At 66.3% G+C, this 23,787-nt stretch overlaps 2 protein-coding genes across 2 annotated transcripts; one reads left to right on the top strand and one right to left on the bottom strand.

Annotated features, from left to right (window-relative positions):
* Nucleotides 1–61: 61 nt before the first annotated feature.
* Nucleotides 62–10,342, bottom strand: SCNN1D (sodium channel epithelial 1 subunit delta). The gene is made up of 13 exons (XM_036025098.1): nucleotides 10,298–10,342; nucleotides 4,477–5,051; nucleotides 3,566–3,764; nucleotides 3,294–3,484; nucleotides 3,039–3,127; nucleotides 2,755–2,918; nucleotides 2,530–2,628; nucleotides 2,263–2,380; nucleotides 2,064–2,142; nucleotides 1,928–1,985; nucleotides 1,723–1,775; nucleotides 1,494–1,569; nucleotides 62–1,361 (listed from the first exon to the last, which is right to left on the bottom strand). The coding sequence occupies exons 1-13, from the start codon at nucleotides 10,340–10,342 to the stop codon at nucleotides 1,047–1,049; spliced, it is 2,061 nt and encodes a 686-aa protein (XP_035880991.1). The 3' UTR covers nucleotides 62–1,046.
* A 988-nt stretch (nucleotides 10,343–11,330) lies between these two features.
* Nucleotides 11,331–23,035, top strand: UBE2J2 (ubiquitin conjugating enzyme E2 J2). The gene is made up of 7 exons (XM_028512119.2): nucleotides 11,331–11,534; nucleotides 14,880–15,010; nucleotides 17,404–17,444; nucleotides 21,003–21,105; nucleotides 21,189–21,327; nucleotides 21,729–21,809; nucleotides 22,400–23,035. The coding sequence occupies exons 2-7, from the start codon at nucleotides 14,880–14,882 to the stop codon at nucleotides 22,682–22,684; spliced, it is 780 nt and encodes a 259-aa protein (XP_028367920.1). The 5' UTR covers nucleotides 11,331–11,534; the 3' UTR covers nucleotides 22,685–23,035.
* The last annotated feature ends 752 nt before the right edge of the window (nucleotides 23,036–23,787 follow it).

Raw genomic sequence — 23,787 nt, 5'->3', positions numbered from 1 at the left:
CTCCCCACCTCACTCCACGGTCTCAGCTGGGCCGCGGGCGTCTCGGGGTCCCCTGCCTTTCCCGAGGGTGGCTGGGCGGGTTAGCAGCAGGGCCCAAAAGGAGGCAATAAGGCAGAACCCAGACACCTCATGGGGGGCCTGGGGCGGCGTTGATGAAAACTGGCTCCTGACACCCCTATTCCCCGGCCTGTCTGCCCTTCTCTGGCCTGGAGGGAGGCTCCCAGCAGGAGGGAGGGTGGAGGCCAACGGGCGGGCGAGGATGGCCTGGGCCCGGTCTTGTCCCTCGGAGGAGCCCAGCCCTGCGCTCCCATGCTCAGTGCCTTCCCGTCCCCCAGGCCCCCAAGTGTCCGTGGCTCCGAGGAGCGTGGCGGTGTAGCCTGAGGCTTCCGGCTCACGTGCAAAGGGTGATGGGGGAGGCAGGCATGCGTTCTAGCCACTGGGTGGGATCAACAGTTTTATTGCAAAGCAGCCCAAGGCCATCAAGTGCCTCAGACTGGCCCTGCCCTTCCCTCCGCCCGCCCTGAGTGGGGGGAGGCTCTGTCTCATGCTCGTGCACACCCACACGCAGGTGCAGGCAGACGTGTCGGTGCAGGCGAACACATGAAGCCAAACACAGACACACTCCTGTGTGGAGGCGTCCCCCGAGGCATCACACGTACATGGATACACACGCAGGCACGCGCACGTGCCAATGCACACATGCATGGGCGTGCTCACCACCGCACACGTGTGCACACGCAGTCACGTCTGGAACGGGACTCCAGAGTGGTGGGGGTGCTCCTCTCCCCCCTGCCCCGGCTCCTTGAGAGCTGTGAGGCCACTGGTAGGCAGGACGGCCGTACTGGCCAGGGACCCTGATGTGCTGGGTGCCCTAGGCCTGCCTGCCAGCTCTTGGGCTCTGATACCACTGCTTCCTGGGCCCTAGGCTTTGCTCCGCTGGCCAGGGAGACCCTCTGGCGCTGGTCTGGTGCTGGCCCTGGGCAGCCAGGAGAGCCCAACGCTGCTACAACGCCCAGCTGAGACTATAAGTCCAGGCTGGCTCAGCGTCAGGAGTCTTGGCAGACACACACTTGACCTAACTCTTCAGCTGAGACCCGTGCCAGAGCCCCGGGAAGCATCGCCGGCTGGGCCCCTGGGCGTCGGGCGTCACGGCTGCAGTCACTAGGCAGCTGGTTGGCCTCCGGCTCGGGGTGGACAGCCACGGGCTGGGACCCCAGGGCGCGGCGGAGCCGGCAGCAGCCCAGCAGCAGGGCGAGGGCCGTGGCGTCGAGCAGCAGCTCCAGCAGCTCCAGGACGGAGAGGACAGACGAGCCGAACCACAGGCTCCAGAGGCCGCCCATGGCTGACAGCAGCTGCGGCACCTGTTGGCGTCGGGGGCCGTGAGCGGCGCCTGGGGCCTCGTGCACGGGCGCACCCCTGTGTGCAGGGCTGTGCAGGGGCGGACCCCCCCCCCGCCCCGTCCACCAGTCGCTGCCCCGCCCCGGCCCCCTCACCGAGTACACAGGCGTCTCGTCCACCGTGCGGTAGTTGAGCTCCTGGTAGAAGATGTTCACTTTGGCCACGTTGCTCCTGGGGTTGGGCAGAGGCGGGAGGGGCTGGGCCCAGGGCCTGCACAGCGGGGCCCCTCCCTGGGGGCACCGGAGGGCAGGGCTGGCATGGCGAGGGACCCGGTCGGGACTTTCGGAGGAGGAGGAGGAGGAGGAGGAGTGCCCCCTCCTGGGCCGCGGGCTCGGGCCCCCGGGCCTCTGCTTGTCCAGCTCGGCCAGGATCCAGTCCTGCACACAGAAGGCTCCCTGAGGCTGCCGCTCACCCCAGCCTTCGAGGCACTGCCGGCTGGTGTACGCACAGGGACCCCGGGGGCAGAGGCTGGTCCAGGGTGGGTCCCATATGCTTGCCCGCCCCTCACCCCAGCCCTTGGGGCACTCACCCTTGACTTGGAGGAGGGCCACCTGGAGGTCCCAGCAGAGAGCTTGTAAGAAGACTCCCTAGCAGAGACAGACCCTGTCAGACCCCTGCCGTGGCGCCCACGGCGGTGACCCCTGAGCGCAGTACTCCCCACTCACCTGCAGGGCCTGGGGCAGCGTGAGGTGCAAGGAAGCTGGTGGGTCTCCAGTTCTCTGTAGAGGCGGTAGAAGCAGTGGCCTGGGGAAGGGGGTCAAAGGTGAGCCCATGAGGAGTGACCCAGGGGTGGCGAGGAGGTTTGCAGGCTGACAGGCAGGCGGGCATGGGCAGCCGGGCGGGTGGGCGGTGGGCTGGGCTCACCCCAGGCTGGGTGCGTCTCGGAGCTGCAGTACCGAGCCCCGGGGGGCAGGGGGTAGAAGTAGTAGCCGCAGGAGCAGGTGTGCACCATCAGCTGCTGGAAGCAGGACACGAGGCAGGCCTGCAGGGGCGGCAGGGGCCGGAGCTGGGGTCCAGGGGGCAGCCACCCCTCCCCTCTCCCCGAGGGCCGTCCACCTGCCGCCGGCTGCCCTCCCCAGCCGCTCCCCATCCACTCCCCGCCCCCGCCCGCCTGCCCCCCGCCAGCCGCACCTGCATGGTGTAGGAGGCGTTGTACAGCAGCGGGACTTCTGCGTCCCGCACGCTGTCCGTGCAGTCGCCGTAGGGGCTCCCGAGCTGGTGCACTTCATCCTGCCGGGAGCGCGAGGCCTCAGTCCCGCCGAACCACCCTCGCCTCGCCCGCGGGCCCCAGGGCTGGGTGGGGCGTCCAGGTTGAGGGCTGGGGTCCCTCCTCCGCCCCCCGGGGGGCCGTGGCACCTCTCGGATGCGGATGGTGGTCTCAGTCCCTGGGCGGATGCTGAAGCCTTGGTGCTCCAGGAAGGGGGTGTGGTCGCGCTTGTGAACCATGACCTTGATGCCGGCCTCCGTGGACAGCAGCGGGAGGTGGTCCTGCTGCTCTGCCCTGAGCAATAGGCTGATGCCTGCGGGAGACGGGGTAGGGGGGTGGGGGTGGGTGGGTGAGGCCTGGCGGGCAGGAGCGCCCCGCCCACAGCCGACCCCCCCCCCCCCCCCCCCCGCAGCCAGCCCCAGCCGGCACTGACCGTGAGTGATGCCCGGGCGCTGCGCGGCCCACTCGCTGTTGAAGGTGTAGCAGCTGCCGTAGACGGGGTGGTGGAAGGTCTGGAAGTGCCTGGAACCAGGGGCCACGCTCAGAGCAGCTCGAGCCCGAGCGCTCTCAGCCAGGGCCGCAGCCCGCCATATCTCCCTAGGGAGCTGTTTGCTGTGGGCCCCGTCCGTGGCACCCAGGCCCGGTGGGTGGGGCCGAGGGGAGCAGCTGCAGCCCCGCCCCCACTCACCCGGCCTGGCAGTCCTGGCTGTCGGAGCGGCAGGAGTAGACGAAGTGGTCGCCGTGGCTGCGGTGGCTGTCCTCGCGGTCCGCGGGCAGCGCAGCCAGGATGTTGACGTAGTGGAAGCGGTACCAGGCGCGCACGGCCTTCACGCCCGACGAGTAGGCGCGGTAGAAGCAGTCGCCACCGGTGTGGTTGCACTGGGGGAGGGATCCGAGCTCAGCATCGGCCCCGCCCCCGGCCCCGCCCCCACCCCCCGCAGCGCCACGGGGCCCGCTCACCAGCCTGAAGCCCACTTCGTTCTGGCCGTCCAGCCTCTGCAGGCGGACTGTGCGGTCCAGCTGGAAGGCGGACTCCGGGCCCGGTGCCTGCGCACGGGGGGCGTCCCCACTGTGGCTGAAGTTGAACTTGTAGAGGGCGTAGATGTTCTCGCGGGCAAACTCGTCCAGAGCCTGCAAGGATCGGCGCGCCAGTCTGGGCCTGCGGGGGAGTGGCGAGGAGGTGCATCAGAGTCCGCCGGGGTGGGCTCCCCCGCCCCCCGCCCCCCGCCCCCCGCCCCGCCCCGCCATCCGTCCCTTGGGCATCACGCCAAGCTTCACCTGGCTCTTCATTTTCTCTCTTTTTTATATTTTTTATTTTTAAAAAGATTAATTTATTTTCCAGAGAGCGGGAAGTAGAGGGAGAACGAGAGGGAGAGAAAATTCAATGTGTGGTTGCCTCTTGTGCGCCCCCTCCTGGAGACCTGGCCTGCAACCCAGGCATGTGCCCTGACAGGGAATCAAACCAGTGACCCTTTGGCTCCAGGGCCTGCACTCAATCCACTGAGCCACACCAGCCAGGGCTCTCTCTCTCTCTTTAGAATTCTCACCTGAAGGCATGTGTTCATTGATTTTAGGGAGATGGGAAGGGAGAAAGTAACATTGATTAGACCTGCAACCTAGGTATGTGCCCTGACTGGGAATCGAACCTGCAAGCTCCTGGTGCACGGGAGCAACGCTCTAACCAACGGAACCACCCGGCCAGGGCTGTTTCTTCTCTTTTAACCCCCGCCCCTAGGGGGCGGAGGTCTCAGAGGTCCCTGAGGGCATCAGGGGTGGGGAGAGGCGGAGTCCTCTGGCACACCTGGCGTGGAGCCACAGACTGCAGAGGTGAGGGGTCAGGAGCCCTGGTCCCGCCCCCAGCCCGCCCTCACCGGTGTGGGTTCAAGTCGCACAGAGTGACGGAGGGGAAGAGCCTGCGGTCCGAGTGCACCGACATGGTCAGGATGACGGGGCAGCGCCAGTACTGCTCGAAGAGGAGCCCGAACTGCCAGTAGAGGGCGCCCAGGGCGCCCAGGAACAGCAGCCCCCAGAACGCCTTCCTCAGGTGGTTCTGGCTGCAGACGAGGCGGGTCGCGCCGTGCATGGTGGCGTTGGCGCAGAAGAAGGTGAACAGCTCCTTGAAGGAGCCGGGCAGCCCCAGCAGCCCCTCCCTGGCCTCCTCGTCAGCCACCGGCGGCGGCAGCTGAGCCTGGGGACACTTGCAGGTCCCAGGCTCCTCACCAGCTGCTTGGGCCACGGCTCCAGCCTGCGTGGAGATTCGAACTTCAGCAGGGCCTGACCCATCCGGGCCCCCACCCAGGCCTCTCCACCCGCCCCCCCGCCCCTGGTGCCGCCAGCTGGACTTCCATTCTGTCCCCGGGAAAGGGACAGTTGTCCCGGGACAGCTGGGCCCTTCGGCCCTCCGGTGGCATGGCCCAGCCGGCTGAGCCTCGAAGGCTTGTCCTTGCTAGGGCCGGACCCTGCAGCTGTCCCGTCCCCGCTGCACCCAGCCAGACACCACCTGGCCTCCCCGGGCGTGTCTTATCAGCGCAGAGTGCAGCCTGGGCAGTGGGGGCAGGGGCAGCAGGGGACAGCATTGGGGCCCCGCCCAGCTCTGTTTGCAGGCTGCAGGCTGGGTGGCTCCCTGCTGCCACCCCCAAGTGGGGCAGGGGTCACTGGGCAGGAGCAGGCCAGGCGACCAGCTCAAGGTGGAGGCTGTGTTGTTTTGGTGGGCCCAGAGCCCATGGCTGGGGGGCCTGGGAAGGCCCCCAGTGTGGCCACGTTGGATCGCAACCGACGGAGCCGGGCTATTGGCCACATCTGGGCCAGCAGTCGGGCCTGCGTGCTGCTCAGTGTTGCGGGCTCAGGGTGGGGCGCGGTCCGCTGTTCTGAGTCCCTGGGGAAGCCAGGTCTGTGGGCCTTGGGCTTCAGGAAAAGTGGGCGGCGGGGGGGCAGTGCTGGGGACCTGAGGCTCCAGGAGGTGGAGCTGTGGCCTGCTCGGCCCCCGGTCCTGCCCTGGAGGTTCCGGCGTTCCAAGACCCAGGACCTCCAGGCCCCAGGTCCCCCAGCGCACAGGGATGTGGGGCAGTGACCAGGCCAGGCCTGCTGGCCCCGGTCACGCCCCGAGTCACTGCACGGGCTCCTCTGGACTTTCCACACTGTCCCCATCTTGGTCTGAATCACTAGGGCTCCTCATGGCCCAGCGCAGCCTACTGAGCTCTGGCCCTGCCCACCAACAGGCGGGGGTGGGGGTGGGGTGGGCAGCCGGAAGGGCGCTGAGCCAGGGGGAGCCTCTGCTGGGTCTCCGCCAGCCCCCCCACCCCCAGCCCCACCCCGCAAGCGAAGGTGTGCCCCGGCAGGCTGCTCCCAAGTGTTCTGGGAACGAGAGTGTCTCGGCACGCCATCCAGCTTTGAGGGACCCCAGGTACAGAGTGGGATGGGTGGATCTCCCCGCCCTGTGGCCGCAGGCTTGTGGGCCCCCGGCTAGCCTCGCAGCCCGCCGGGAGCACCTGCCACCACGGGTGCTGAGGATGGGGCCTGCGTGGCACAGAGCTCTGCCCACACTTGCGCCTCCACCCCAGGCTCGCCGGGAAGGCGGGCCCCCCGGCTGTGTGTTGCAGGTGACCCGGAGAAGGCTCTGGAAGGTGCTTTCTGACTCTGGTGACCACGCTGTCCCCGCTGCCCCGGGGGAGCAGCCCAGAGCAGCCCCTCCCACGCCAGGGGGGCTGCAGGGCCGAGGGCAGCCCTGGAGCTGGGGTCTCCAGGGCCACGCGGAACCTCCAGGGCTTCCGGAGATGGGGCCACGGACGCACCAGGGCGAGTGTGGGCACTCAGGATCCTGACACACTTGAGGCGACAGCAGGAGCAGGGTGCACACCCATCACACACACTTGCACACACGTGAGCACGCACTTGGGCAGGGGCCGCCTGATGGGGGAGGGCTTCGTGCCTGCCCAGCCCTCGCCCCTGTGTGCACACGCGTGCGCACGGGTTTGCGGTGACATGAGGGACACACCCCTCCACTTCAGACCAGGGAGGCCCCAGAACAGACATGGCTACCGTGTTGCCCCACGTGGGAGGGGGCCCACCTCAGGTACCTGTGCAGGTGCCTCCATTCTCCCTTGGTAGGTGGCCCGACGGTGGCAGCTCCGGCAGGTGACAGAGGGATGTGGCCCAACGCTGGCTGGCCAGCCTCCTATTTATGACAGGCTGGCTGGGAGTGAGGTGCTGGGGAGGTGCCAGCAGCCCGGGGCAGCCCCGCCTGCTCAGGACACGGAAGGGGAAGCCTTCGGGGACAGGGATGGGGTGCCTCCCCTGGGTGAGCCTTTCCTGCCCAGGGCCCTGGAAGCGAGGCCTGGGGCTGTGACCCCGACTGGGGACCAGGAGTTTCAGAGGGACGAGGAGGCGGCACTGGGCGGGGACCCCCTCGGACGCCGGATGGGCACTGACTGAGCAGACGCCCCGGCCCATGAGGCTCAGGCCCCTGTGCTGAGGCCGCTGCGCTCTCCCCGCCCCCCTGCGGACCCCGTGCGCCCGGCTCCCAGGGCCCCGGCGCCCGCTGCCGCATCACCACAGCCCCGATCACTCCGCCAGCTCTAAGCGCAGGTGTTTGTGGCCAAGGGACGCTGCCAGGCGGGCGGCTCTGCTCCGGGAGCCCGGGTGTCCACAGGGCCCGCTGCCCGACCCCCAGGACGGGTACTAATTGTGGGAACCACCTGGGGCCTGAGTGTGGCGTGGCCCTCGGGGACCCAGGGGCTCTCGGCTCGGCCTCCCCGTCACACAGCAAGGCCACCCAGCCCAGCACCCACCAAGATGCCACACCCTGCACGCTCAGGCGACCCATTACCCCCAGAGGTGACTCGCCACACACCATGACCACACACCACATGCTAACAACACATGGCATGGTCATGGCCCCAATCCCATGGTCTCTGAGGCTGAAATCCTCGGCCTGAGGGTCGTGGTGTGAGGCCACACAGTTACTGAAGGTAGGACAACCCAGTACCCCTGCCCCCAGGACGCCCCACCATCTCTGGCTCCACTGGGGGTCCCAACATGTCCCCAGGGTGGCCCAGAGGCCTCACCCTGCCAGATGACCAGAGCCTCAGCGGGGTCCCAGGTCGGAGGAGGCAGCTGCGGCCCTGCTGCTCCCGCCCTAGGCGTCCCCCGCCCCCCCACGGGCTGTGTGGTGGTCTCGGCTCTGAGGACGTCCGGAGAGGGAGTCATGCTGGGGAGGTGCTCACCCCGGACTTGCCAGGGTGTGGGTGTGAATCATGACCCTGTCACTCACTGGCTGTCACCTTTCCCGAATTACTCAACCGCTGGGAGCCCATTTCCTCGAGCGCACAGTGGGGCTCAGAGGTGGGGGCAGCTGAGGTCGCCGCCGGTGTGCCGACCCCCTCCGGGGCCTGCCTCGGAGCCTTCAGACGCAGCCGGGGCCTGGGCCATGTGCCCGAGGTGGCAGGGGGGTCACGCTGCCCTGGGGGAGGCCTGTCAGCAGAAGAGGATGGCCCCAGACCCTCTGGGTAAGTAGACCCAGCGTAGCAAGGTCGCAAAGCGAGGGGTCTGGAGAAGGGCCACAGCCTCTGAGGGTCCTGGTCAGCCAAGGGCAGCTTGCAGGGAGCAGGAGCCTGGGGCTTCCTGTGGGTGGGGGCTGGCGACGGGCAGGCACGTGCCTCGTGCTGGCAGTGCCCCTGCCCCCTGCGGGACCGAAGTCAGAGCTTGTCTGGGCAGAGGACCCAAACCCTCCTTACTTGCTCCTAGGAGGACAGCTTGCTTGGGGGCCCAAGGTCAGCGGCTGGGGCCACGCCCACATCTGGGCCACTGGGGAGGGGCCAGGGCCTCAGAGAAGGGCTGGGTCTGGGGGTGGAGAGGCCAACACTTGCAGGCCAAGTGCCTCGGGCACTGGCATCTTGTGGGACCCCTCCAGGTTCAGCGTCCTCCCCCGCAGGGGCTGCTCAGAGCTGGCCTGGGCAGGGCGGCGTTCTGATGCCACAGGAAGTCTGAGCCTGGGCTCTGCCGGCGCTGGGCTTCCTGGAGGTCGCAGAGGCTGGCCCCTCTGGGGTCCCGGCCCCAACTGGCGACCAGCGAGTGAGGGCCTCCCCAGTGCCACTGCGGAGCCTCTCTCCTCCCCAAGCACCGGGCACAGTGTCGGGCAGGGGTTCTGGCCACCGCAGAGGGGTTCCTGGACGTGACCCGAGCCGGGGTGGGCTGAGTGTGTGGTGTTGTCTCTGTGGGGCTCGGGGTCTGGCCAGGTGTCTCCTGCTCGACTTCCTGTCACCTCCAGACTGTCTCTTCGGGGCCGGGCCAGACAGCCCTGCCAGTCAGACGTGACGGAGGCCCCCCGCTCCTGCCCTGGGCAGGGGCCGAGGCCGCAGGACGGGGCATGCTGTCCTGATTCTAGCCCTTTTTGGTTTCCTGGCAGCTCTCACAGCACAGACGGTGGGCCTGCCATTCAGAATGCTCCGGAGCGGATGCCACTGTCCCCTTCTTGCAGCTTGGCCATCTGCCATGCTCGCTGGCGGGAAGTCCTCCCAAGGGCTGGCCCCAGTCTCCCCTGCCCCAGAAGGCAGCTTTGGAGTGGAAAAGGTCTCAGGCACCGTGAGCCACCATCCTTGCTGCCCACTCGAGTCCCAGCTGCTGAGGCCGCCAGCTGCATGGCCAGAGGACTGGGTGGCCTGGGTCTTGCTGACCCCAGGCAGCATCTGTGCATCTGGTGGGGTGAGGCTCTGGGGTCTCTGCGGAACCCACCAGCCACCCCTGTCTCGGCCACCCTCTCCTTTGGGGGGCAACTGGGGTGCTTGATGAACAGCAGGCCGGTGGCTGATGCCAGGGGTTCTGGGTGGAACTTCCTTCTGCAGCCTTCCCCTTGAGGTACGCCTGTGTGAGTAGACACCCCTTTTTTACAGGGACAAACTGAGGCCCCAGCCCCAGCTGTCACTGCCTGTGCTCTGCAGGTGTGGGTGGGCCGGTGCCAGACACACTGTGTTCGAAGCCCTGGGTGCTGGGGGTGGCCCCCCTTGCGTCACTTTCCCCAAGCTAAAAATAGCCAGCCCCGCCCTGTTCGGGGGAGCGTTGAGGAGGAGGCAAAGGAGTGGAGGCGAGAGGCTCAAATGTTTTCTGGATGCGGCAGCAGGAGGCAGAGCCTGGGGACCACCCGCCTCCAGGAAGGAAGCAGTGATGTACAGGCAGAGCAAGCGGGCTGGATTCCCAGGGGCTGAGTCGCCTGGTGGCGGGCTGGAGGACAGTGAGCAGTCAGGATCTCCCAGGGCCCAGGGCAGTCCGGCAGCCGCCACTCAGACCCCGTCCTGGGGTGCTGGAGGTGCCAGACTTGGGCAAGCGTGGCTGCCCACCCGCCCTCCGCCCTCCCAAGGTCATGGCTGGGCCTGCAGGTGCTCGGTGTCCACTGTCAGGGGTCGTGCGGTCAGTCAGCCCGGCCCGAGAGGCAGGCGGGGCTGCCTCTGTGGTAAGAGTGCAGAGCTGGGGCTTGGAGCACAGCCACGGGGCTGTGAACGGGCATGGCCCCTATGGGTCTGTCCAGGCTGACGGCCGCCGTCTGCCTCACGGTCCATATGCAGCATCTATCCTGGCACAACCTGTAGGGGGCGCCCTAGTCTGGGACGAAGCCCTGTCCTGAGCTGCCCCTTGAGGGGTTGTGGTGGGCAGTGCACTGGCCCACCCAGCCCACCACTCCCCAGACATTCGCAGTCCCACCTGCACCTGCCTGCCATCTTCCTGCCCCTCCAAACACTCCTGCATGGCGGATGTGAGGTGGAGGGACCTCCAGATGCAGCTGTCTGGGAACGGGACCCTCCCCTCCAGACCCCCACTGTGGCCTGGGCCTGGGCCTGACTGCCCCTTTGCCTGCTTCAGCCCCACCCCCACGGCAGGGTGGCCAAGCGCTGCCTCCCCCGACTCCTAGGGCCAGGGAGGGGACCGTGGGAGCGGAAAGGGAGCCCCAGTGTCACGTCCACTGCTGCATAATGTCCCTATTCATGGGCAGGGTGGGACATTCGGCCGGGAAACAGTGGAAGTATTTTTACGAGAATGGTTCTCCCTATGGGCAGGGGCTGGGCAGGCTTGCTAATGGCAAACTCCACCTGGCAAAAGTTCCTGCGGAGACCGGACACCAGGTGCCCAGGACTTGACCCTCAGGGGCCCTGGGCCAGTTGGGTCCCTGACGGGCCGAGCGGGGGGCTCTGTTGAGTGGGCAGAACTCTGAGAACCGGGCCCCGGCCGGACTGGGCCGGTCCTTTGGAAGGTGGCGAGTGGGAGAGTCCGCTCCTAGTGATGCGCGACGGAGGGCGGGGCTCACGCGGGCCGCCGCGGTCACCCTTAATCTGGGCCTTTCTCTGGATGGCACACACCCACTCGGCTGGAAGCCCCTTGGCCCTGAGTGTTGGGGTGAAGAGACTACGGGGTCAGGACCCGGGACCACTCGGGCAATGTCTGCCCCCGGAACTTCCCGCCGGACGGGGATCCGGCCGAGAGATGCCAGGGAGGGTGAAGGCAACCTGAGCACACCTGCGGAGGGGCTCGGAGTGCATCTCCGCGGAGCTGCCCGCCAGCGCGCACGCGCCGACTGTTCCCACCTCGGGCCCCGCCCCGCGGAGCTCCCCGCCAGTGCGCACGCGCCAAGTCCCCACCTCCCGCGGCGGGAGGGAGCAACGAGACGGGAGCTAAGTCCTCCCGGCCGCCTAGAGCGGCCGCCTCAGCGAGCAGCGCACCGGAATCGGAAATGAGGATGGCTCCGCTTCGCGAGCGGCCATCTTGGAAGCTGAAGAGGTTGAAGCGGCTGAGGCGGCTGAGGCGGCGGCGGCGGCGGCGGCGGCGGTGGCGGCCCTGCGGCGGTGCTGCTGTTCCGCGCGGGCCCCACTCTTCGCTCCCTGCTCCAGCCTCGACCACGGCGATCCTGAGCGCGGCGGCGGCCCACGCGCGGCGACGGGAAGAGGTCAGTGCGCGCCGCGGAACTGCGCCGGCGCCTCGGCCGCGCGTCCCCCTCGTCGGAGCCGGCTCGAGTGGGGCCAGGGGACGCGGGGCCTCGGGGCCCCTAGACAGTCCGTTCCCGTCCGGTCGGCCGCTCGCGGGCTCCGGCCCGGAGCTTCCGTGCGCAGAACCCGAGGTCGGTTACGGCGGGGCGCCCGGGGATGGTCCTGCGGCCCGCTTGGGCGTTCAGCCGGCCGGCACGGTGGGTCTCCCGCAGAGGGGACCCTGCTGGCGGCGCCCCGCCGGGCCCTTCCAGGACGTGCCGGCGGCGGCCTTGGGGGGGACCCGGCCCCGGGAGCCCGCTGGGGTGGGGGCGGAAGCCTGCGGTCGCTTCGCCCTCAACAGTTGGCCCCGCGAACCGCTTCCCGAGTCCCCGGAGAGGGAGGGCGCCCGGGCTTGTGCCCCTGGGGGTGACAGCTGGGGGGACACGTTCGGCCGGCGAGGGCGGAGGCGGGGTCGGCGACTCCGTCCCGGCAGCGGGGGTGGGACTCGGGCCCTCGACCCCTCCTCGCCCGCAGCCCCCTCTCCCCCTCGGCCGGCTCCCCTGGCCGGGCGCGAGCGGCTGGTCTCTGTCCCGGCCCTTTCCCGGCCTGGCGCACCGCAGCTGCTGGGCGGCCGGGCCCCGGCGCGGTGGGTGGGGCTGCCGGCGCCGGGGAGCCCCCGCCGGGCGCAGGGGGTGGTCCAGCGTCAGGGCGAGGGGGCTTGCGGGCGCCCCGGACTGCAGGGCCCGGCGTGCACACGGCTGGGGCCCGGGCCGGGGCCCGCGGCCTCTGGCCTGCGCGTCCTGGCGGCACCGGTGTCGGTGGCAGGCGGGTCGCCCCGTCCCGCGCGTGAGGCGGCCCGCTGGAGACGCCGAGACCGCTCTGAGTCCGGGGCGGGGGTGTCACGTGCCCGGCGGGTCCGCGGGCCAAGGTCCCTGCCACGCCGACGCCCGGACGCCCGGCACCCGGCGGCGCGTCCGCAGGGTGGCGGAGGTGGCCCGGCGGGCAGGGGCAGTGGACGCTGGGCTCGCGGTCGGCCGGCGGACCGGTGCGCTGGCCGCCGGTTGCTCGGTTTCAGCCCCGGCTGCTCTTCTTTCCCCTCACAGCAGCCTTCCCTTCCCTCGTGTAGACACCTGCGGGGCTGGGTGCGGAGGGGCCGGGGGAGCCGTGCCGAAGCCCCCGGAGTCCTGAGGAGGCCGAGCAGGCAGCCTTTCCTTGAGTGAGCTGAGCGCTCGAGTCGCGAGCAGGGCTCCTGAGGGCTGCGGCCCTGGACGCAGAAGGGGAGGGGAGCTGGTGCCCGGCTGGGCCCGTCGGGGTCACGGCCAGGTAGCTGTGTTGGCGTCGCCCAGTCCGGTGTCACGTCTGCAGCAGAGCGTGCTCTCTCTGCTTCTGGGTGGTTGCTGCGTTTGCTCCTGGGTGTTGGCCCAGGTGAGCCGCCGGGCCAGGGGCTTGGGAGCAGTGCGGTGGGGGGGCCGCCCCTCCCGGGCTGGTCTGCCCCGGGGTCTCTGGGGGGCCTGCCGCTGAGTGGGGCTACGCTGCGGGTGGCCAGGGACGGGCAGTGTGCAGGCTTCTGACCAGGGAGGCCCAAGAAGGGGGTTTGGACCTCAGACACTGCCCCCGGGGGCCTGGGGGAGGTGCGGGCCTTTTTCTGTTTGGCTGTGAGGGGGTCCCGAAAGGTGGTGATCAGAACTCAGTGACAAAGTTGAGGCTTCAAGTCCAAGATGGACGGAAACGGGGAGACACCAGCAGCCCGGAGGCCAGTTGGGAGGTGCTGTGGTGGTGATGGGAAAAGCAAGGGGACCCTGCGCTAGGGTGAGTGGGGGGGGCGTGGGCAGGCGTGGGGCGGGGTCTGAGGGCGAGGGACCAGAGCCAGCAGCAGGGTGGGCAGTGGTGCAGGCAGGGGCCCCCGTGAGCCCACCAAGCTGGGTGTCCAGTGCGGACGGTGCTCCAGGGAGGGCTCAACCAGGCACCGGGCAGGAGTCCTTGGAGGCTGCCGGGAGGGAAGGAGCAAGCCCGGCTGTCCCTGGGGGACCGAACACACAAGGGCTGAGGAGGGGCAGGCATGGTGGGGGCAGGTGACTCGGGTCTGGACAGGCAGGGAGGTCGGGGGCAGAGCGCCTGGCCACCCGTGTCCGGAGCTGTGGCAGGGTGCGTTGGGACTGCTGAGTGGCGTGTTGGTGGTGTGGGGGTGAGTGGGTGGGTGTGGCTCCTCCTCCGCTGCCCACACCCAGTCTGCGGCCACAGCGCCCTGAATGTGCCCTTCGCCTTCCCGTCCCTGCACACCCGGAGCGTCCCCCAGGTTTCTGTCTGTCGTGTGCTGGCCCCGTGGCTCCCACACCTCAGTGTTAGCAGCACGACTTTCTCACCCACTTTGGCTATGAGACGCTCCGGTCGGGTTAGAGCTGTCCTGGTGCCTGTGAGAGTGGGGTGCCCTGTCTTCCCACCGCCACCCCCTCTGCTTCTGGAGCAGAGCAGAAGTGACCCAGGCCACGTGCCTTCTCTTGCGTCACGGCCATTGCTCCACTCCTGGTCCCCAGCCTTTGCTGCCGCCCTGCACTGTTCTCTGTCCTCCGTCTCATCCTGTCTGTCCGCTGCTGCCCCACCCGTCCTGCGCTGAACCAGCGCAGTGACCTTTCTAACACAAGGTCCGGTGCACCTTAAGACTCGGGCCTAAGACCCTTCTGGAGCGCTGCTCGGCAGCCCGGCCTCGCTGGCCAGCCTTATTAGCCCCCACGCCCTGTGGCTCCTGACGCGGTGACCCGGTGCCGTTCCTGGGCACAGTGCTGTTTCTTGGGCTTCCGCCTGGAAGGCTTTCCTTCCTGTCCTGCCCAGCGCCTGCGCCCGAGTCCTGCTAGGGCCCCCTGTCCCTCGCGGGTCTCTGAGAGAGGCTCTCTGTGCCCGTCCCTTCCATGCACTGTGACAGTGGCGCACGTGCTGGGGACGTGACGGTGGGCTTCCTCGGAGGCTGCTGTGGGTGCACCCGGAATGCCGGGGTGTCCCGGAGCACAGAGCTGGAGCGGCGTGTGCGGTTGCCCGGGGTCTGCTCCGGCTTCCGACACCTGCACCCGCGAGCACCTGGAAGTGGATCAGGTCTTTGAGAAGCACGCTGCACCTGAGGGGAGGTGGTGGCGGGGCGGACAAGGAAGGCGAAGCTGCCGGGCCCTTGGTGTCTGAGGGGGTGGGTGGGTCTGGACAGCCCCCGGGCCTCGGTCCAGGGCCGCGGAGACCGCGGAGACGGGCTCCAGGGACGGACGGTCTCGGGCTCTGGGCGGAGACGCGGCAGCGCCGGGTCCTGTTCCCCCGCGAGCGTGCGTGTCCCCTTTCCACAGATGAGCAACAACAGCACCAAGAGAGCGCCAACTACAGCCACTCAGCGCCTGAAACAGGACTACCTTCGCATTAAGAAAGACCCAGTGCCTTACATCTGTGCTGAGCCCCTCCCGTCCAACATTCTCGAATGGTGAGGCTCTGCGTCGGCAGTGTCCCCCCGCGCTGCCCATCACCCTCGTCCCTGCGGCTGGGCCGGTGGGCTTGGTGCTCCGTCACGGTGCTCCTCGGGGAGGGGTGCCTGGCCCGTCGGAGGGGTCGGTAGGCGTTGCGAGGCCTGCGGACACACACTCACAGTGGGCGGCGGCCGGGACACAGAGCCTTGACCTTGACCCCTGCACTCCGGGTGGAGAGGGTCCCTCCTGGGAGAGGACCGGGTCTGCGGGACCCAGCAGGGAGGCTGTGGTGCAGGCCTCACAGCTGCTGGAGGAGAAGCTGCATTTCTGGGCCTGTCTTCCCTGCTCTCTGCCTGCGGGCTCTGGGAAGGGGCCGGCCCAGCTTTGGAGGGTGTGTGTCCGAGGGGCAGAGGCTCTGACCCCGCGGCTTCTGGCACTGGCCCCGGGCCAGTGGGTGACATGCTGGGACCGCGCCCTCTGAACGTTGGCCTCAGAGTCACTGCTTCGCTGTGTCAGAGCGCGGGCCCAGGAGGCCTCTGCAGAGCCGTTGCCCCAGCCGGGGTTGCTGGTGATTTTGTCAGAAACAAGGCGTAGGGCTGAAATACTGAGAAGCATTTTGTCTTTGAAGAGTATTTTACATTTTGATTTTTAATTTCTATTTATTTATTTTTAGAGAGGGAAGGGAGGGAGATAGAGAAACATCAATGTGCGGTTGCTGGGGGTCATGACCTGCAATCCAGGCATGTGCTCTGACTGGGAATCGAACCTGCGACACTGAGTATTTTACATTTTGATTTTTAAAGTACTGCCCCAGCTGGTGTGGCTCAGTGGATTGAGGGCTGGTCTGTGAACCGAAGGGTTGCAGGTTCAGTTCCTGGTCAGGGCACATGCCTGGGGAGTGTGAGAGGCAACCACGTTTCTCTCACATGTTGATGTTTCTCTCCCTCTCTTTCTTTCTCCTCCTTTCTTTAAAAAAAACTAAGTAAATCAAATCTTTAAAACACACACACACACACACACACACCCTTGAAAGTACTTGAAATTTTAAAATTTGTTTTGAAGATTTTTATTTATTTTTAGGGAGGGGGAAGGGAGGGAGAAAGAGAAGCAGAAAAACACCAGTGTGTGGTTGCTTCTCATGTGCCCCCCACTGGGGACCTGGCCTGCAACCCAGACATCTGCCCTGACTGGGAATTGAACCGGCGACCCTTTGGTTTGCAGGCTGGTACTCAGTCCACTGGGCCACACCAGCCAGGACTAAAAAAAAATTTTTTTTTTAATCTGAAGGAAAAGTATTTAACTGAGTTAAAAAAATTCTCGGATGAGACAGGTGTTCAAGGGTTCTGGGTTTCTGGGTTCCCCTTTTAGGGCCCACAGACGAGGCCAGAGCTGGCAGGTGTGGGTAGTTCTCAGGGCGATGTGGGCCTCAGCATGTGAGGGAACGGCAGTGTCACTGCAGAGCTCTCCCTGCCCCCACACGGCAAAACTCAGCTGGGGCCCCGGGGCACTCTCAGGGACCCACTCCTCCCCGTGTAGGGTTGGGGTCCCCTGGTTCAGTCATTTGCTGGGAGGACCCATTGCTAAGGTTTAGCACAGTGAAAATTTTAGTGGGGTGGGGCTCATAAGGACCTCTGCCTAGCACCCACCAGAATCCCCCCCCCCCCCCCCAGGAAAACAGGCTTCCTCTGCGGACCCTGCCCTGGCCACAGGGCGCGCCGCGCCTTCCTGGGCGAGGCCTGTCCTCTGGGTGCTGCGCTGCCTGGGCCTCGCTCGGTGGCCCTGGCGCTGCTGGGCTCTCAGCACTTGGGCGCTCCTCTTCTCCCGTGTTCTCGGAGTGGCAGGGGAGTCGGAGCAGTGACACACTCAGGCCACCGTGCTGGGTGTGCCTGTGCTCGGCTCCGAGGGCTGTTCCTGGTCCGCTGACACAGGATCTCAGCTTTCGTTGTTGTTGCTTTGTGAATAAAGTGTATCGAGCAGCAGATAGCAGGTGTCTGGTTTGCATGTTAACACGTGTGTGTGTGTGTCCACCTGTCCTGGAGGGAGGAGGCGATGGGAGGCACAGGGGGCCCAGCCGTCTGTGTCACCTGCTGTCCCCTGCCTAGTGCACTGCACACTGGAAAACACCACCTGCTGCTCGAGAAGGTCGTGAAGTTAGATCCTGAACAATTCTCAGTGGACGTTTGTGGTGAGGGAGGGCTGACGCCCGTGCTGGGCTGTGGAGAGAGGGGGCTCTGTGGGGCCGTAGGAGACCGCCTCTGCCACACAGCGACGGAGCGGCGGCGGCACCAGAGCCCGAAGGGCTTTGAATGGCCCTGCTGGGTGGCCCTGCAAACCACTGGCCTTGGAGTGACCCGGGTTTGGGGGGGCTCGCCCTCCCCAAAGCTGGCTGACTGCTCTCTCTCCCCCGCAGGCACTATGTGGTCCGAGGCCCTGAGAAGACTGCCTACGAAGGTGAGTCCTTGCTCCGAGTTGGGGCGGGAGGCAGTGGTGCACCTGCATAGATCTCACCTGTTAAAGGCAAGGTGTAAATGTAAACAGTACGCTGTCCGCTTTGGACTTGAGACTCATCTTGGTGACTCGCCAAGTCTTGGAGGGGTGTGCTCGGTTGTGTCCGTGTGTCTTGGGGACCGTCCGTGAGTGCTGGAGTCCCGCAGAGTCTCCGGTGCCTGTGGGGTCGGGGCTGCGTGAAGAGGGAACCGCGCCGGGTCCTCCTGCTGTTTGTGAAGGGCGGGTGCTGTCCCGGGAGACAGGGGTGTTGGCACCTCCCTCTGGGCGAGTCCTGCCGCCTCGGTGGGGCCCCTGGTGTGTGTGCGCAGGGCCCGTCCTCGGTCAGCTGGGCCCCTCTGCCCCCCTGGCTCTGCTGATGCCGGTCTGCCGGTGCCTGCCGGGGCCCTGGTGTCGTTCACAAAGTGGACCTGGGAGGTGTCGGTCAGCAAGCCCCTTGGTAGGGGCGTGAGTCGTGGCCAGGCCCGCCCAGGGCACAGCCGCGTGCAGCCTGGCGGGCAGCGCCTTCAGCTTTCCAGCCGCCGGGTCCCGCCTCAAGGTGGCCGGAGCAGTGTGCAGAGTTTGCATATGGTCTCATTGGGGGAGCACTGCCCTCAGAAGAGAGTGTGAGGGCCCCTTGGGGCCTCAGAGTCGGCAGCTGAGGAGGAGGAGGAGGAGGAGGAGGGCCCGAGCCCTTGCAGGTACTCACTAGCCTCACAGGACTCCTGTGCTGCCAGGGTTCCCTCGGGGAGGGTCTGCCCCAGGGAATGCGTGTGCCAAGGTGGTGTAGGGTGGGCGTGTCACTAGGACTGGGAGCGTCCCTGTGCCCAGCAGCTGGGTGTGGGCTTGCCGACGGCCTTGTCCAGGCAGGGTTCCTGGAGGTACGGCAAAGACGGCTTCAGAACAGTCCGCAGGTCGTGGTCAGGTGCTTAGTAAATACAGGCAGGCGTTTGAACAAACTTGGCTGAACCAGCTGGGAGTCGCCCCTCAGCTCAGCTCAGCGCAGTGCTGCCCTCTGCTGCCTTCTCTCGGCAGCGCCTCCTAGGGACCTGTCCGCTGGGGGTGGCTGTGTGGGCTCTGTGTCTGGGCCTCTGTGGACCCTGGGGGTGTGACTGTCCTCCCCCTTTGCCCCTCCTCTGGCTTCAGGGCACTCTGACCCGTCCTTCCCTGCCTCTCGCCCTCCTCTCCCATGTCCACTGCTGTCCCTGCCCAGTGCTGGGCCCACACCGTCCTGCTCTCTCTGGCTCAGCCAGTCCCTGTGGTTCACAGCTGCCCCCCTTACCCAGCGCCGCCGCAGACTTCCGACCCCGGCAGAGCTTGTTGTGGGCACGCGCGGGCTTGTACTGAAACTTTCATTCTGACATTCACATGGGAAGGCAGCGGACCCAGCCTGCACCCTGAAAGAGTGAAGTGGGAGGAGTCCTCTGCCTGCTGACTCATGTCTGCGGGGGGGGGGGGGGTGGATAGTTGAGGACAGGGTGGCGGATGCAGGACTGTCGCCCTAGTTGCAGAAGCCAGCCTCAGGGGCAGGCGCCCTGCCACCTGGACCCTGGGATGCGAGCTGCCGGCACGGGGTCTGCACCCCTGGTGCCCCGCTTCTTCCCGCCCTTGGGGACACCCCAAGGCCCCCCTCCGGCGCAGGCCCTCCTAGAACTCCCTCTCTGTGGTGTGGGGTGTGCGTTCGCAGCGGGCTGTCTCGCGCTGAGTGTGCGCCGTCCGCCCTTTGCTCCCGCACAGGCCCCGAGGGCAGCGGTGTCAGCTGGCTCTCGCCGGGGTGGTGGCTCCCTGTGCACCGGGCAGAGGGGGCACTGCTCAGCGCGTGTGCTTGGAGTTCAGTTTCCTCTCCTCTTCTCTTCTCCTCTCTCCTCTCCTCTCTTCCCCTCCCCTCCCCTCCCCTCTTCTCTTCTCTTCTCTTCTCTTCTCTTCTCTTCTCTTTCTTTTTTTCCCCTCCCTCTCTCTCCTTCCTTCCTTCCTTCTTTTCTTTTTTTTCTTTTCTTTTTTTCCTTCCTGTTTTCCCTCCCTCCCTCCCCTGGCTGGTGCAGCTCAGTGAATTGAGCCCCATGAACTGAAAGGTCGTCACCAGTTTGATTCTCAGTCAGGGCACGTGCCTGGGTTGTGGGCCAGGTCCCTGGTGGGGGGTGGGGGTGCGTGAGAGGCAACCATATACTGATGTTTCCCTTTTTCTCTCCCTTCCCTTCTGTGTAAAAGTAAATAAGTAAAATCTAAAAAAAAAAAAGATTTTATTTATATTTAGAGAAAAGGGAAGGGAGAGAGAAACACATGTGTGAGAGACACATGGATTAATTGTGTCTACCCCCCTCCCCAGGGCCCAAGCCCACAACTCAGGTATGTGCCCTGACCCAGAAACAGACTGGCAGCCTTTTGGTTTGCAGGCCGCAGCAGCCCGGGCTCAGGCTTTTCTGAGTGGTCTTGAGTGGATGTGGTCTCTGAGCGCCACGCCGTCTCCCACTGGTGGGCTTGTCTGCCTAGTGAGCTGGCTCCACAGGTGACCCTGGGAGTGGGAGGGGCAGTCGGTGTGTGAGGTGGCCAGGGCACTGCAGCCAAATAGTTGCTGGCAGGCCCTACTCAAGGCCGGCCTGGAGCAGAGCCCTGTGGGCATGTGGGACTGTTGTGTGCCAGTCCTGGAGGCAGGGCCGTGCCTGAGGGTGAGGACAGGGCAGCGCTCCTGTCGTCATTGAGTGTGCACACGCATGCATGCGTACACGCCCACATCGCCAGTCTAGGGTGGCCCCAAGGCTCTGCGTTTCTGGCAAGTTCCCGGGTGCTGCCAAAGAGCAGGGGGGTGAGGCCTGGACGGGGTTGGAGGTGGTGAGGCCAGTTGGGCTCCGAGTCAGGTGGCAGGTGGGGCCAACAGGCTATGCTGATGGAGTGGGTGTGATAGGGGTGGGGGACCCCAGACTTTAGTCTGGACAATGGAGAGAGTGAAGTTGCTGTTTGAGGGAAGCAGCAGGAATCTGGCTTGGACCTTTTGGGGCAGTGTGGCCTGGACATGGGTCTGGAGTTTAGACAGGGGCCCAGAGGTCTGCCCTGCCACCTGGAGGGTCGTCACAGTCCTCCCGTGTCCTGTGGGTCCAGGTGAGGCCCCAGAAGTGCGGTCTGGGGGCAGGGCTGGAGGAGCTGGTGGCCTGCACTGGGGTAAAGACAGGAGGCCTGAGATGCGGCCGCACCCAGTGGTGGAAGGTGACCTCCAGGGACAGCAGGCCCAGCTGCTGCCCGGGGACTGTGTGCAGGAGGGTACAGGTGGCAGGAAGCAGACGGTGTGTGAGTCGGGGCTGTGTGCTGTTAGTATTAAGGTGGAGAAACAGCAGGCTGGCCTCTACTGGGTGTGCCTTGGTGGGGGAGCAGCGGTGCGGGACAGGGGACCGGGGGCTGCGGTGAGGGCTGTGCTGTGGGCAGGTGGGCATGACGTGGGGGACCTGTGGGCCGGAGTGGGGGTGGGTGCAGGCTCGAGACCCAGGAGCTGCTCTGTGGACTGTGACAGGCTTTCTCTCTGTTCTGACGCAGGTGGCTACTACCACGGAAAGCTAATTTTTCCCAGAGAATTTCCTTTTAAACCTCCTAGTATTTATATGATAACCCCCAATGGAAGGTTCAAGTGCAATACGAGGTAAGACGTCTCTGCCCTGCTCCAGAAGCGTGGCTGGGGTCGTGGCGCGTGTGTGCGCTGCTGAGTGGGCCCCTTCTTTGCAGGCTGTGTCTTTCCATCACGGACTTCCACCCAGACACGTGGAACCCGGCCTGGTCCGTCTCCACCATCCTGACGGGGCTCCTGAGCTTCATGGTGGAGAAGGGCCCCACCCTGGGCAGCATCGAGACGTCTGAGTTCACGGTGAGAGGCAGGGGGCGCGGCCGGCGTGTTGGGGGCCCCTGCCCGTGTCCCCGCTCCCCAAGCATCCGGAAGCGACCCTGGGCCCTGCGGTTCTTTGGGCCCCTTGGGGTTCACCTAGCTTCCTGGGCAGCCCTGCGGACTGAGGGCCTTGCCTCCAGGCACGGCGCCTGCCCCGCCGTCTTGTTGACTGGTGTTTGTTTTTCTGTTGTGTGAGCGAGCGTCCAGGTGGCCGTCATGAGCTGGTGCGGAGGCAGCCACAGATGAGCCTCTGTGACTGTGCGGTGGCCTGTGGCGGCAGTGAGCAAGTCCAGGGTGCCCAGCCATGGGAGGACAGCAGCCGGGACACTTGCAGGCAGTTGGGGGCACCGCCAGAGTGACACTTCCCTTCTCTTTCTTCCCAGAAGAGACAACTGGCTGCCCAGAGTTTAGTGTTCAACCTGAAAGACAAAGTCTTCTGTGAGCTCTTTCCCGAGGTCGTGGAGGTGAGCGTGAGAGCCGACTGTCAGTCTCACTTCCCCGGGTGGGAGACACTTTGAGATTCGGTTCCTCCTGGAGGAAATGTGTCCTGCAGACAGAGCGCCCATGCCCGCACTGCGTTAGGTGCAGCAGATCTGCCCCCCCGCCCCAGGCGCTTGGGGACTGGGGGGGGTGGGCGGTTGGGTCTGGGAGAGGGCAGGGGGCATGGGGACTGGGCTTGTCCAGACAAGGCGTGGAGCTGGCCATCTGAGCACCGAGGTGCTGGGTGGACCAGGAGTGGGACAGGGTCCTGCCGTGAGGAGTGAAATGCCCCCGGGTCCTGGCAGCCACGAGCAGGGCGGTTGGGCTGCACGCAGGTCAAGGCCGTAGGGATTGGCCTCCTGGGGGTGGCTCAGGCCGAGGCCTGAGGGGGCACAGCTTCGGTGATTTGCAGGCCACTCTCCCTGCACACGTGCAAAAGCAGGGCCATGCCAGGGTTGCACCCACCAGCAGCCACCCATGTTTCGGGGTCTTCGTGAGGGACCGTGGGACCCTCCCCGGTCCCAGGGGGTCTGGTTCACTTACGTACCCCTGCCTGTTGGCGCTGCTCTCGCAGGAGATCAAGCAGAAGCAGAAAGCACAAGACGAGCTCAACAGCAGGCCCCAGGCGCTCCCCCTCCCAGACGTCGTTCCGGACGGGGACACCCACCACGGCCAGAACGGGCTTCCGCTCCTCAACGGGCACGCGCCGGGCGCGGGGCCGCACCTCGCGGGGCTGCAGCAGGCCAACCGGCACCACGGACTCCTGGGCGGCGCCCTGGCGAACTTGTTTGTCATAGTGGGGTTTGCAGCCTTCGCCTACACGGTCAAGTACGTGCTGAGAAGCATCGCCCAGGAGTGAGCCGCGCGGTGACCGCAGAGGGGGTCGGAGACGAGGGGCGCTGGGCCCAGGCTTGACACTGGCTGGCAGGACGCCCTGCCGCGCGCAGGGCGGACCCGCCGGACCCCTGGGTCAGCGGTCAAACACCGTGGGAGGAAACGAGAGCGGCCGCAGTGTGTGGGGGGGGTCTGGTCCACGCAGACGTGCGTCCCCGGCCCCGTCCTCCCCGGGGCCTCGGGGCGAGGAGGAGGGGCCTCACGCTTTGGTTTTATACCACATCTCCTGTACCGTCTTTTGGACCTGTTTTAGTAAATCTGTTTTTCATTTTATAGATTTGGTCACTTAAAAATACAAAACTCAATGCCTATCAAACACTCTGTGTGCGTTCTTAGTCCAGTGGTGCTCCGACCCACCGGGCAGGGCGGGTCCCACGCTGAGCTCGTCCGTGTGGGCCTGGGGGCCAGTCCGCCGTGGGAGGGCCCAGGAGTCAGGTTGCGTCCCCTTAGAGGGGAACCGCGCCCCCCAGGAGAGCCTGTGCCCTGGCTCCACCGGAAGCTGGGGGTCTGCTCACGGTGACCACAAGGGGTCGCCCTTTGTCTCCACACGTCGCTGGGAGCCGCGGGCAGAGCTGCCCAGTGCAGCGGGGCCTCGGCTCCTGCAGGTCCTGGTGCCCCTGGAGCCTTGGCTCTGAGTTCCTTGGGTCCAAGTGGCCCAGGAACCCCTCCTGTGCTGTGGAGGTGGGAGACAGCAGCGTCCCCAGAGGGTCTCCCCCCCCCCCCATGCAGGCTGGCCCTGTGCACTTCGGAGCTCCTCCCCCGCTCGCTCCAGACCGAGGGGCCTCCCTGTCACGATGGATCCGCACCGGACTTGGCCGGGCCTGGAAGGGCACAAGGACACAGAACGTCACAGAGGATAAAGGCCATCCTGGGAGGACATGGCCAAGGTCGTGGGGCCAGAGCCCGTGGGCATCACCTCAGTTTTGGGACCAGTGGCCCAGACCTCCTTGAGTTCTGTCGGCGTTCACTGGTTTCACCCGGGAGCGGCTGGAGGCCACGCCGTGACCCCGCTCCGGCCAGCGTTTCTGCATCTTTGACTTTTTCGACCAGTTTGTTTGAAGTTGCCTT

Source organism: Phyllostomus discolor, chromosome 5 (genome assembly GCF_004126475.2).
Source record: "Phyllostomus discolor isolate MPI-MPIP mPhyDis1 chromosome 5, mPhyDis1.pri.v3, whole genome shotgun sequence".
Classification (NCBI taxonomy): Eukaryota; Metazoa; Chordata; class Mammalia; order Chiroptera; family Phyllostomidae; genus Phyllostomus; species Phyllostomus discolor.
The sequence above is the reverse complement of the archived record's forward strand: the minus strand, read 5'-3'. Positions and strand labels throughout refer to the sequence as shown.

Excerpts from the sequence above, each read along its gene's own strand:
- SCNN1D (XM_036025098.1), bottom strand. The coding sequence starts at position 10,342 with ATGCAGGAGTGTTTGGAGGGGCAGGAAGATGGCAGGCAGGTGCAG. Across the intron at positions 3,485-3,565 it reads ACGAAGTGGGCTTCAGGCTG|TGCAACCACACCGGTGGCGA; the intron begins GTGAGCGGGCCC and ends TCCCTCCCCCAG. Across the intron at positions 2,919-3,038 it reads GCGCCCGGGCATCACTCACG|GCATCAGCCTATTGCTCAGG; the intron begins GTCAGTGCCGGC and ends CGTCTCCCGCAG.
- UBE2J2 (XM_028512119.2), top strand. The coding sequence starts at position 14,880 with ATGAGCAACAACAGCACCAAGAGAGCGCCAACTACAGCCACTCAGCGC. Across the intron at positions 15,011-17,403 it reads CCGTCCAACATTCTCGAATG|GCACTATGTGGTCCGAGGCC; the intron begins GTGAGGCTCTGC and ends TCTCCCCCGCAG. Across the intron at positions 21,106-21,188 it reads AGGTTCAAGTGCAATACGAG|GCTGTGTCTTTCCATCACGG; the intron begins GTAAGACGTCTC and ends CCTTCTTTGCAG.